The sequence below is a fragment of the Ictidomys tridecemlineatus genome, chromosome 1 (assembly GCF_052094955.1).
Source record: "Ictidomys tridecemlineatus isolate mIctTri1 chromosome 1, mIctTri1.hap1, whole genome shotgun sequence".
Classification (NCBI taxonomy): domain Eukaryota; kingdom Metazoa; phylum Chordata; class Mammalia; order Rodentia; family Sciuridae; genus Ictidomys; species Ictidomys tridecemlineatus.
Genome location: NC_135477.1, coordinates 5,584,196 through 5,597,624, shown reverse-complemented (window position 1 = coordinate 5,597,624; position 13,429 = coordinate 5,584,196). Strand labels below are relative to the sequence as shown.

General features: G+C 51.1%; 1 protein-coding gene across 1 annotated transcript in view; it reads right to left on the bottom strand.

Moving 5' to 3' along the window:
• The window catches only part of Adam12 (ADAM metallopeptidase domain 12), a 311,142-nt gene that overhangs the window by 98,089 nt on the left and 199,624 nt on the right, over window positions 1-13,429 (bottom strand). The window contains exon 6 of the mRNA XM_078024409.1: window positions 3,639-3,822. Within this exon, the coding sequence (XP_077880535.1) occupies window positions 3,639-3,822 (184 nt within the window). The remainder of the gene's footprint in view (window positions 1-3,638; window positions 3,823-13,429) is intronic.

The following is a 13,429-nucleotide window of genomic DNA, read 5'->3' as shown; positions in this document are numbered from 1 at the left end:
GCTGATGAGGATCTAATAACTGAAAAGCAGCAGAGCACTCGAGTGTCTCTCTGGCTGCTGGGAGGATCATCTGTGAGTTCCCACCCAGGTGGGCACTGGGGGAGGTGAGAGGGGGCCAAACACAATCAGGCCAGTGTGCTGTGACCGGGCAACAGAATACCGTGGCAATGGCCCAGGTTCCAGCTCTGGCAAGATGGGCAAGTTAGCTGAACCGGAAGCTTGGCTTAGCTTCCTGAGCCAGGGACCATCAGCAGCAGCTCAGCCCCAGGCCTGGCTCCAGGGTGGCTTTGTGCATATTCACAGTGAAGCCCTGGTCTTGGCTCTGAAAGGCCACCTCCACCCCTTGACAATGACTTGAGTGGGGACCGTGCACACCAACCACATCCATGCAGGATGCAGCCCGAGGCCTGGCTGGTGTGCGAGCTGGCAGGACGCGCCAGCCATGAGACAGGTCACCAGGAGCGGCTGGACCTGACCAGCTCAATGCTGACAGGGACAAAAGCGAGTTGTAAAGTTGAGTCCCCAAACCCCAGAGGGCCGAGGGAGAGGTGTTATTCATTCAGAGTTTGAGTGAATTTGAGACTCATAGGGACCCACACCTGGACATGTGGAGCCTCTGCCGCCGCCTCCCATGTGAAGAGCAGCCACGGCAGTGGGTACATGCACAGGCTCCCTCGGGGTGGAGCGAGGGTGGTCGGGAGGGAAAGGGAACTTTCAAACAGCCCTGGTGGTTCCCGAGGCCCGGCCACGGTCAGGAGCTGCGTTGGGAGGTGTTTCCATCACAGCTAACACCGCCACAGCCCGGGGCTCCTGGGAACTCCTGGTGGGCGGCTGGAAACACAGAAGTGGTGCCCAGTCCACCTGAGGACGCACCGCAGCCTCTCCCAGCCCTGCTCTCCTACGTGCTCCGGGGCCCAAGCCAAGGCTTCGTCCCAGAGAAGGCAGCAATTCAACATCTGACTCTGACCAATGCCGGGGAGTGATGGTAGAGACAATTCCCAAAGAAAGGATGGCTCAAAAATAACTTCCCTTTGGATGTATTGTGGGATTTTCTCCAGTAGCAGGCTTAGCCTTTGCCTCCTTCAGGGCTTCATGAGGGTGTGTTCAAAGTTTCCATTCTTGAGTGCAGAGCCCTGGAGAGGGAGGGCGGGGCAGGGGGCCGGAGCGGTCAGGGAGCTCTAGGAGGAGAGCGGACAGTGCCACTCCTGTCTCTCTGTGCCCCTCCAGAAGCAGCGTGGGCTCTCATCGGAGTCTAATGTAGAGCCTTGTAAAAATGACAAACAATAGCTCACATCCATATCGAGGCTGGTGTGACTCCGAGTGTGGGTTGATTTCTGATGCTTGGGGAACAAAAACCCCCAACATCTGCAGAAAATTCACATCCGTAACTGCGACACTTAGCACTGAGCGGGGCAGGAAACCTGCAACCCACAACGCCGTGCTGCCTAACGGAGATTGGTTAGTGGCAGTTATACTGGCTTTTTTTTTTTTTTTTGGTGTAAAATAAAGGCAACGATAAGTTAGGCATCTAACATATTGGTGAGTGGCATCTAACTGTAAAATGTGCCTGTCATATTTATCAGGTAGTATCCAAAACTAACTCTGGGTGATTCTAATTTCCAAGTATTCCACTTATTTGAAAATGATTTTTTTTTTTTTACCATTTTCATTATATAAACACAGTTGAGGTCAAGGACACTTCTCTTGCATAAAAACAATTACAACTATTTCTAGAGAGATACGGAGAACCAAGCTGAACAGCATCGATGGCGCTCCCTTTTCAATTTAAAGGTTCATTTACACTCCAATATGCATTATTAACAAAACAGCATCGTTATCAACTTCTTCCCATTTCGCTATCAGTCAAAGTGACTGGAAATTGTAGTGCCAATCATAGTCCTGGAGAACTGTGCTTTAAGAACTGAAATACAGTGGGAAAGTACAGATCAGGTTTGTTCTAAATGAAATGGCCCACATATTCAAGTGTCATTTAAACTGTTGAGTAATAAATCACAGAATGTGGATAACAGTCATTCAACCAGGTCCTCAAAGCCGGGAGCCTGGGAAACAATATGCAGATGTCCCTCTTGTTCCTGATTTGTCAAGCTGTGGCTTCATCACATCTCATCCAAGGTCTGCAACCAAAGGCAAGGCTGCCCCAGGGGTGAAACTCACAAGCTGAGACCACAGAGGCCCATCCCGGTGATTCCAGCTCTTAGATCTGACCCTCAAGAAGGGCAAGGCAGAGGCACCGGGTGGACCTTCCTTAGGGGCTGCTGCTGTTTCAAGACCCGCTTCCTGGTTTTCAGACACAGCCTCCCCCACCACCCAGCCAGTGAGCCACCGCGTCTGAGGGACAGCTCTCCCCTCCTGTGCTGGTGACAGAGGTTTCAAGAGGGAGCTTTCAAGCACCCACCATGGAAAACCTGGGAGCCCGATCGATACTAGAAAAGGTCAGGGTCAAACGGGCAGAACACCTGTGCCGAGTGTCCTGGACTGGGCAGTTAAGAGCTGGTGAGGGCCCAGACACTCCACAGGTATGAAGGGAAGGTTAGGACTGAGGGAATCCTGTAGGATGTCCCTTACTGTTGGAATCTAGAAAAGGGATTGATTTAGAATGAACCAAGAATAATACTCCTGAAACAGGGACTATTAAGCAGCGGTCGACTTCAATTCAAGTTAGAGAAGATGGAACGTGTCGAGAGGCACAAGGAGAGCACCCCGATAGTCAAAGGTGAGCATGACATCTCATCTTCGATGTGTTTTGGTTTCCTGTCCATTGAGGAATAGGAAATCTACACATAAAAAGACCAGGAAAGTGTGGACGATGTCCTCTCTGGCTGTGCTCACTTAAATTCAGAGCCTCCGACCTCATGAGGGAGGGACCCCCTTCAGTTCTACCCGAGTGCTGCTGTGGCTTGAGCAGCGTCCATCCCGTGGACGGCAGGGCGGCCGCCGTCTGGGGCAGAGGTCTTGCCACGTCACACGGGAAGGGTCAGGGAGGGGACTCGGTTAGCAGCCCTCTTCCCACGCTGTGGCAGGGGGATGACCTTCTAAGAGCAGAGCCAGAGAAGGTGCCCAGAATATCTGGACTGCCGCCCAGTCCCAGGAGGACGGGGACAGGTGCTGGGGCACGGTCTGTGGGCCAGCAGGGTGGCTTAGCAAGCAGCACAGACGAGGACCGGGGCAGCTCTGCCGGGCAGGTCAGCCAGCACTGAGCATTTTCTGTGCCCTCTTATGGGGACCCAACTGGAAAGCAGACTGAATGAAGAAACCTCGTGCCGCCCTTCCCTCACAGCAGGAGGAGAGCAGCCACAGAGTGCCGGGCCATTTTGGTCTTGTTTGCCCTTTGGTGGCCCAACCTTGAGACGTGACAAATGGCAGCGTTGTCATCCAGACCCTGAGGACGCCATGTTACTAGTGTATCTTAGCATGTCTGAGAGTGACATTTGCCACACAGCAATGGAGACTTTGGGCCCTGATCGTGCTCTGCAATGCCACGACGTCCTCCCCCTCCTGACAAACGGGGATGACCATTCCTTGTCCTCAGCTTCCTGAGGCAAAATGTCCCCAGAGCTCCCGACACCCCTCGCTTGAGCTCTGCTTCCCAGAAACGCGAGACTGGGTTTCCCACGTACCCTCCTCCACGGCGTCTGGGTGGCGGGGTGGACCACGTCCGCAGGGTGGCCAGAGGTGTTGTGCTGGGAGCCACACCAGCCCCAGCTTCTCCTCAGGTCCTTGGCTGGGAAGAGTTTATACCTATTGGTGGCATTTGCCATTGGCTCCAAGATGTATGTTTTATTTTCAAACATAATAAGTCCCCTGTTGAAAAAGAAGTAAGAAAAAAAAGTTGTTAAGGACAGCTCCTCGTTCATGGCCATGGCACAGCTCTCCATGGGGAGAGAGAAGAGGGAGAAACACCCGCTTGACTCAGAAGGACATTTTTGTGTCATGTGTTCACACTCATTCATTTTGCAAACCTTCTGAAAAACAAGTCTGAGGATTTTTTCATTTGAAATATTTTATGGCAAAGAACAGATTGTATTTTGCCTTTATGTGTGTGTGTGTGTGTGTGTGTGTGTGTGTGTGTGTGTGTTTCAAAGATATATTGCAAGGAAGAAGTGTCCAGAGAAACGACGCCTCATCTGCCAATGACCATGTCCAAATTAGCAGACACGAGTCAGAGGGGAAATCTTTCCTTTCTTATTTTAAAGGACAAGCATAAATAATCTATCCTGAGCAGCCATATTTCCTAAATATTGAAGAGATTCAGACGAGTACAAATTTATATATTTTTATTTATATAATTTGTGAAATAAAGAAACCAATATGTTTCCAAAGTGTTCTAACTGCTCCTTGGAGGCCACGTCTGGCCTATCGATCCTGCGGTCAGCTCTTTATAGAACCCAGGGACACCGTGCAGAGATGCCCCAGCCCCACATCTGAGAAGGTGGCCTCTGGGGCCCAGCGGCCCTAGGCTTGGCTCCAGCTCGGCCACTTTCCAGCTGTGAGACCTACCCAGGCTCTTTGGTCTCACTGAGCCTTGATTTTTTCACCTGGAAGAATAGCAAATAGCAGCTACCTATCAGGTGGCTGTGCCGTCGTGGGAGACGTTTGAGCCAGCGGAGGGGACAGTGAGTGCTTGATCAGGTCAGACCCGCGGGGGAGGGTGCTGTGCGTGGGTTATTCCAAACACTGGCAGTTTCGGAATGTGTTTGGAATGTCAACGTCTGCCCATAGCAACGCTGGCCACCTGTGACTCCCCAACACAAAGTTCAACCCTCACAAGGCAAACCTGCTTCTGGGAATAACACCAACTGAGAAAAGAGCTGTTTGGGGGGCCAACATCTAGGTTTGGGAATAAAAGTATAGATTGTTTTTAAAAATGGGCTAATTTGCCGAACATTCTGATTTGCAGGGACAGAGGTGGTGTTTAGCCGTGGTCCATGGCACTTGTCTGACCTCTGGGGCGCAGAGCCTTGTCCCTGGACCACGCTTGCTTAAGGACATCCGCTTCCTTCAGGCTGTAGGGGACATTGGCTGGACTGCTGCTCTCCTTTCTCTCTTTTCCAATGTGGGACAGCTGAGTGCTTTAATTTAAAAGGTGCCCCTTGATGCCAAAGGGAAGGTTTTCCTGGAGAGGTGGCAGTTTGGTCACAGTTAAACTGGCAGCTCTGTGAGTTCCACACTTCCAGTTCCTCCCACTACCTAGCAAGGGGGTCACAGTCTTGGCTTCAGAAACACACAGTACTTCCATGCAAATTCACCTTAGTGTAAAGCGGCATTCCCAGCACACCTGAGTGTAAAGGGACACTCCAACACTGTGACTCAACCTTTTTTGAGGCACGAACCTCCACAGACTCAATGGCATAATTCACACGTATTCTGTATCAACCACAGGATTTTTCACATCACGTTAACAGATTCGGGCCTGAGGGGATGGTCCACGCACTGCAGTTCAGGGCATTAGTTCTAGTATGTAATTTTTACTGCATCCACCCAAGGGTGTGAGGCCACCTTTATCCTTCAGAAAGAGCTGGTGAATCGCATTCTCTATCAGTGTCTCAGATGACTCGGCTCGTCCCGGAGGGGGCATCTTGTGAGGGCTCCTCTGTCAGTCATACGTGCTCACTGGTTTGTCCAGCCCACCACTCATCCTCTGCTTCCTGATGGTGCCTCGGTGGGTGGCTATTTTTCCATTCTTAAGTTTTGATAGGATGCCAGAATTTCCAATACTTAAATGGAAGGGAGTGGGCGAAATTGGCCAGCATCTATTTCTTTTCTGTTTTTTTGGTATGGGGGATTGAACTCAGGGACACATAACCACTAATCCACATCTCCAGCCCTTTTTTGTATTTCATTTAGAGACACCAGGATCTCACTGAGTTGCTTAGGGCTTTGCTAAGTTGCTGGGGCTGGCTTTGAGTTTGCAACCCTCCTGCCTCAGTGTCCGAGCCACTGGGATTAGAGGTGTACACCACCGGGCCCAGCCAGCATCTGTTTGGAACAAGGCTGGTGAACTAATGCACACTAATGGATTCATATGATTCAATGGGTTCATTCACCAAAGCTTTTTGGTGAGGTGTCAGGGGCGGTAGGAAAAAGAGGAAGACCAGGTCTGGGCTGCTTGTACCCTAACTGAGAAGCAGCACCAAGGCCAGAGGCCGTTAGAAACCTGGGAGGGCTAGGCTGTGCAATACCGTGTCTAAGCATATGAGTAATTGGGGGCTATTTCAAATCCCAGAGTCGTCATGCGTGGACCCTGACCCCCAAGCTAGCATCTGCAAGTATCACCAAGTCAATCACTTGGGCCTGACTTTGGTCATCACCTCCCTAGGGCAGCTGGTGCCTCTTTCCTTGAGCTCTTCTTTATAAAAAGACATTTCTAAGTTTAGAATGGGTAATGGGTTCTTCTATTTATCAATGCTGATTTTTGGAGGCCTAAAGAAAGAGAACTTTAAAAAGCAAGCAAAGGGAAAGTGGAAATGAACCCAGTTGGAGAGGAATTATAGATTTGCTACAACAGGGACTCTCCTTCCCTGAGCAAAACGTGGCACCCGTGTTTTGTTTGGAGTGCATCGATCTATTTCTATTTTGCATTGATCTAAATAAGCTGAAGACTTACAGTAAAATATGTCAGCATGTTCTAATCACGAGGAGCGAATTATTGCAAAAGTTCTCTACTTAGTGGAAAATTTCTAGAAATTGTTACTTGGTCATAAAAATGTTCACATATCTCCTTTTATCTTTTAAGTCATCCAAAGGCCAGATGTTGAGAAACGCGGGTGAAGGCCTGCCCTGTGCTCCACACCATTGGCAGCCTGGAATACAGCATAATTAAATAAGTGCTTTGGACTATCTGGGGTATAATCAATCACTTCACTGTAACGATTGTTGGAAACAACAGTGGATACAAAACTGAAGCACTCGGGGGTTCTGAGATGCAAAAATCTGATGTTCTCACAGTCCTCTCTGGCCCCAAGTTAGATAAGGCGATGTAATTTGTTTTAAGTTGAATGTCATAGACATTTAGTTATAAACTTGGAAGAATCTCAGAATATGGATTTAATTCCAGCCGTCTTTGAACTTTCAAGGGGAAAGGGCTTCTTTTCCCTGGATGGATATAGGGGGGAAAGATCGGAAGGGAGGCTCCCGTGTTTGGGAAGGATGGAGAGTGTGGGCAACTGCTTTAAAGAGACAGCAGAAAGGGATGCCGACTAGGAACAGAGGAACGTGGCTGAGGTCACGTCTGGGGCCACTGGGGGTGAGGAGGGCTACCCTGTACGGTGCCCTCCTGGAGTCTGGGTGCCGGCTGGCCTCCTGAGCCATCGTCCCCTGCCCAAGGTGCCTGGTGCAAAAGGTGAGCTGGTTCTGAGCCAGGCCTGTGTGTCTGAGGCTTGGGCTTCTCAACCCCACACTCTCCCACCTCCCCAGCACTGTTTAGAGAGGGACAAGGTGCCCAGAGCAGGGACAAGAGCCACGGCACAGAAATAGAAGACAGGGGCCAGAGAAATGAGCTGCTCCTGTGAGAAACCACAGCCTTCCTTCAAAATTTAAAATCCTGTTGTTTTCTCCTTGAATGGCAATGAAGCAGAATTTATTAAAACTTTAGTTGGCTTTGTCAGTTTTCCAAGTGAAAACTTGGGAGACCTACATTCCCTAAAGATAAGTTTTGGTCCTCTGAAACTCAGTTTTAATCCCGGAAGCAATGGTGCATTGGGCAATCACACAGCTTAATGCTTTTGCTCTAATTATGGTTTTCTTACTCCTCCCAGGTGAAAGGGGCCCGTGGATTCTGACTACCTGCAATAAGACAGAGATTAGAGAATGCAAATTATCCTGGTTAGTTCAGTGTTTAACCACTAATTGAATTTCCTGGAAGAAGACTTTTGGTCTCAATATCACACTGGCAATCATAAGTGAGAAATGCAGTTGGCATGAAATGAAATTTCATTTTAGTCCTTCTTTTGGAGGAGCTCGTGGGTGAAAGTAATATCCTATCCTACCTCAGATGTGTTTGGTAAGTAGTACATCAGTGAGCACGTCCACACGTGAGGCTCTTTCTCAGTGTCACGTCTGTGTGAACTACCCACATGCAAGCAGAACAAATGCTCATCACCCCAGCAAATGTACGTGTATGTGAGGCTCAAAGTCCCCTTGCCTGTGGCTCCTGTTTCAAGTGTAACCAGGGTGGCCATGTGGGAAAAAAGTGGAAGTCTGAACTCTCAGAGACAATTTTAAGAATAGCGTCTATGGGTTGAACATCCTCATCCAGGATTCAGAATTCTAAATGCATGCAATCTGAAGCACTTCTGGTCCCAGGGATCTTGGATAAGGGATACTCAACCTGTCCTGGCACATCCTCAGTAACAATAGGAACTATGAAGAGACTGTCCCGAGAGAGAGCCCCTTTTTAAAAAATAACAGCTTAGCTGAGTGTTAACCTGTATTCCTTTGGCTTACCCCTTTAAAGTGTGTGATTTAGTGGCTTTTGGAATACTGAGTGGTGCAAACATTGCCCCCAATTTCAGAACACTTTAATCAACCCCCAGAGAAATTTTATTGTTAAATATTAAATCTTTGTTATTAGCAGCCCCTGCCCACCCACCCCGCCCCATGAGCCAGACTCTTGAATGTATTATTTTTCTCTAATTCTTGCAGAAATACTATAAAGCCTTGATCCCATCTTGCTAATGAGAAAACAATGAAGAGAGCCCAAGGTCACTGCAGCCAAGGTCACCACCCCACCACAAAAGATATGCTTCGGTGCTAATCCCTGGTACCTATGTGAATGGAACCTCACGTGGACACAGGTTCTTTGGAGTTGAAATTAAATTCAGTTTCTTAAAACAAAACCATTCTGGATGAGGGTGAGCCCCAAAACCAATGACATGTGACATGCTCAAGTCAAGGGACACAGGGATTAGCAGAAGCCACCAGCAGCTGGGAAAGAGGCACAGGAGGGACTCTCACTTGGAGCCTCCATGGACACCTGGACCTTGGACTTCTGGCCTCCAGATGGAGAGAGAGAAGTTTTGCGGGCCAGCTACTCAGTGTATGGTAGTTGGTGATGGTGGCCCCATGGTCAGTGGCAGAGCTGAGGTTCCCCAGAGGACCTGCCTCCTGAGCCTGCTCACTGCCCTTAGCCACACTAGCTGTGGGCCTTCTGCTGGGCCCTGTGCACTCAGGCTTGGGAGGGCGCCACTGACTTGGATACCAACTGCAGAGCCGTTCAGTGCTGCCTGCAGCTGGGTGGCATGGAACAGGGGTCTTGAATGGCAGGGAGGACCGAGGTGGGGAGCACGGGGTCTAGGTGAGTGGCCATGAGAAAGAATGCAGGAATAAGGAAGATGGACAGTGGGAGACACAAAGGAGGGTGGGGGTGCTGGACCATGGAGGCCAGGCTCTCTGGGCTGCGTTCACCAGCACTAGGCCTCCCTTGGCCACCAGGCCTCAGACGGCTCATCATTGCACATGCCCTTCATGCAGACTGAGATCCTGCCTGTCACTCACACTCCACCTTCCCAGCTTCTAGGACTCTGCTCCTGTTGCACCCTTCCCTAAATCTTTCTCCACACCTGTCCCAGGAGCCTGACCAGTCCACCTGCCCCTTGGATTGTGACTGTTGGTGGCCACACCACTGGCCTCACTGGATGCAAGCCACTTCAGGGCCAGGTGTCCCCACCCAAAGGCCTCAGGCCATTCCCCGGGTAGGCGTCTGCTGGAACAACCTTCCAGAGGTGACGAGCAGAGAGTCGGGAAGGCAAAGGTTAAGGTCAAACAGGTTTTACTTCCTCTCTGTGCAAATTTCTTCCTTGACATGATCTACTGCATGTTAGACAGGACGGGCTGGGATGGAGGGTTCCTGGCACTTGGTTGTGTGGGTGGAGCACATTATCCCACCGACACTCCTGAGGGTCAGTACACAGCAGAGTCCAGGCCCTGCTTCCTGCCTTCTCAGAACTTGCAGCTGGCAGACAGGAAGGTGGCGGCAAGGCCACCACCATGAGCCTGGCTTTCTAGGGCTGTAGGCCTCCTGGCAACAGGCCATGTAGGCTGCACCGTGAATCTCGGAAAGCCGAGAACTTCAGCTGCGAGGGGCTGGAGGGGACAGTGGTCACACGGCACCCTGGGCCGTGGCCTGGCCCCGCAGAAAGGCTATGCTCATTCCCAGCCCTCTTCCCCTCCCTCTTGTTTTCCTCCTAAGAGTCTTTTCTCCCTTTAGTTTCTCAGCTGAGACTTCTGTTTGGATTTCTTAAATGTGCCAATTTGTTAATTATACACAATAATGCTGTGTCCATGCTGTACTTACGTTACAATGACTGTGTTTGTCCTGATTGTTGCCAATTATTATTTTCATTATAGCAGTCGTTTCATTGTAGAAGTTTCAAGGGACCCCAGATTCCATGGGCCGTAACACTGATCAATTCTACACCTTGAAAAATAGGTTGATAGTGTGGGGCAAGAAAATTTCCCGCCTTGTGTGTCATATTGTTGTTTACTGTATACAAGTTGGTGTAGTACACATCGTATGACACAGTTAAAATGGATGCAAAACTTTCAGGAGCACAATAATGTGTGTTCAGGTACAAAGAGCCCCCCCCCCCATCTGGACATGTTTATTTAATTGACTTTCTAAAAGCATTTTGTGCTGTTTTTACTATCTCAGACCCCAGGGTTGTCCCAGCGTACAGCCAGGGGCTTCGAGGAGAGTGTCAGAAATATTCTCCAGCCTGAAGCCTGTCACCACAGAGTAGGTGGAGGCAGATCAAGGAATCGCAACCAGCTCTCGTGGGGACAGGGAAAGGGCACAGAGGACAGGTTGTGTACAGGTATTCATGAAGCACCAACTCTGTCACAGGAAGCGGGACCTGTGAATAAAGTCTGTTCACGATAGTTGAAGGTCGTACCACGCAGTGGGGAGGCGGGGGGGTTAGGGAAGCTTCAGGGAGAAGGGGTCGTTTGATCTGGGCCTTGATGGAAGACAGGACCCTCCAAAGCCAAATGGGAGTTGGGGAGAGAGGTTGTCGCAGATCAGAAGGGCAGCAGGGTCAGAGTCAGCAGGACACATGTGCAGGGCATGCTCTGCACACAGCTGGCAGGAGCCGGTGGCTTGCTCGGGCAGGGGGGTGGTGGGATTGAAAAGCCATGCTGAATCCAAATTGTGCAACAGGAACAAATACGGACCAGGAGTCGGCAGACGTGGGGCAAGGCTGGGCTTTGCCTATGATCCCTGCGGGCTGTGAGGAAGACGTGGGCCCAGTCTGCTTCTCTCTGTAAACCAAGGAGCCTCGCACCTGCTCATGGCTTCCGTAGCAGGCCACAATGACCTCTTCCTCCCCCTTGAGGTGGCAGTGGGAGAGCCGGGGGTGGGGGGAAGAGCTGGTGAACACCTGCTGCATCTAGGGATGGGGCTCCAGGTGATTTCAAGCTGTGTGACAAGCATGTTGGGGTGTTTGAAGGGTCACAAGAAGGAGCACCAGGCTTACCAGCTCCAGGCTGCAGCAGATACCAGGCCCTGAGGGTGCTGAGCCCCTGGCAGCTCTGTACAACAGCAGCCTTGATGCCTGCCCCTGCCCTCCTGGGAGCAGAGACCGGAACAGGGATGAAAAGTAGAGTCTGACATATGCCAGACATCATCACCCAGGTAGTATGTGCAGGCGTGAGATGCACATGAATGTGCATGTGTGGGGGAGTGCGTCTGTGTGTCTGCGTACGTGCACACCTGGTGTTCAGGAGTCAGTGACACAACCTGTATCCATAATGCCAGGGCAACAACGCGCTCTGATGCTCCGGGAGGATCAGCTGGGGCTGGACGTCTGTCCCAGGTCCTCCAGTCTGGGAGCTGGATTCCCTCCCCATCACCGTGACAGGTGGCTCACGTGCAATTGGTGTGGTGGAGCATCGTGTGCATCACACGCCTGGGCGCTTACTCGCTAGGTATGGGGGACAGGAGCTGTGGGAGCCCCTGAGAGGACAGGCGGGAAAGGGAGAGGAGAACCAAGAACGCTGCACCAAAACCATAATGCCCTGGTGGAGCATCGTGGGGAGACTCCGGACACAGGGCCAAGTAACTCACAGCGGAGCTTCGCTTCTGGCTTGGGGTCATTTCAAAGTAAGAGCGAGCCCATGGCTGGCCTTGTTTCTGTGACTTCCTTCCGTGTCCCATTTCTTGCCTCCTCTTCAACCCCTCTTTCCGCTGGGCTATTCTGCCTCCCCTGGCCCCACCTTTTCTCTTTTTCCCTGTAAGCATCAAGTGATGAAGGGTGACCTGCTGGTCTCTTCCCCTGGGTCCATTCCAGGACAGTTCGCCTCGCCCTCCCATCACCCAGCAAGCCGGCTAGCAGCGTGGGCAGCTCCCTCCCTGCTTTGACTTGGAGCACTGGACCCTGTGGGGTTCCTGCTACTGCGTGCCCTGGGGCGCCCGCTTCACTCCACCTCCCTGGGCCTCGGCGGGCTTTCAGAGCTCACCATATTTGACATCATTTTTATTCCTACGTTCTTTCTTAATGTCTACCAGCCTGGTGCCACTATAGATAAAGACATTCTCCCTTCCCTCCCAGCCCCAATTGATTCCTCTGTCAGGGAGCCGTTGATGGAATACAGCTTCCCCAGGTCTGATTTTCAACTAGCCAGACGGTAAAGCTCGACTGCGCGGCTGCAGAATTTCTCTGTTGATGTATGGTCTGCAGCTTCTGTAACAGCGGCACAAAGATCTGGGTACTGGAATCCTCAGGGGCACAAGTGAGGTGCCCCTTAGGCCCATAGGGTACTCCCCAACCCTGTCACAGTCTCTTTTGGTGGCCAACACCAGAGAACCAGCACTTACTCTTATGAGTTCCTGAAGTTCCCATCCCGAGACTCTCACAAGGCTTTACCAAATTTGGAGACACACCAGGTGCTGGGGGCAGAAGTGGATGCTGACATTCAGACCCTCCAGGTTGGCCCAAAGAAGGTGACCCTACCACGTGGGAGGAACTGGGGACCCTCAGTTTTCTGTGCTCTTGTGGGGGACTGGGAGCTTTGTCAGCAGGCCTGGGACAGAGGGACTGTGGGGCAGCCTGGGGGTGGAGCTGTAACTGAATGGCGTGACAGGTGCTAAGGGCAGCTCTGTCCCATATGGACCTTACTCTGAAACCACACGACCCAGCTGTTCATCTAACTAGCCAATGACCTGGTCCATGAAGAGTTTTATGGAATGTAAGAAGGAGCTATCAGGAATCCCTTGGAAAATCCCTTTTTTCTTTACCCAAAAAGGATCTGATTTCCTGTGGGAAGCACCTGTTGAAGATCAGACCATCAGGATGTGCAGGTTTCTGTGGGGCCCAACCCCTGCCAGCCTCGTGGGGGCTTCTGTCTTTGTTGGAAGCCGTGGCAACTGCCACTGCAGTCACTGCCATGCTCACATTTGCAGAAGTTCACCGATGTG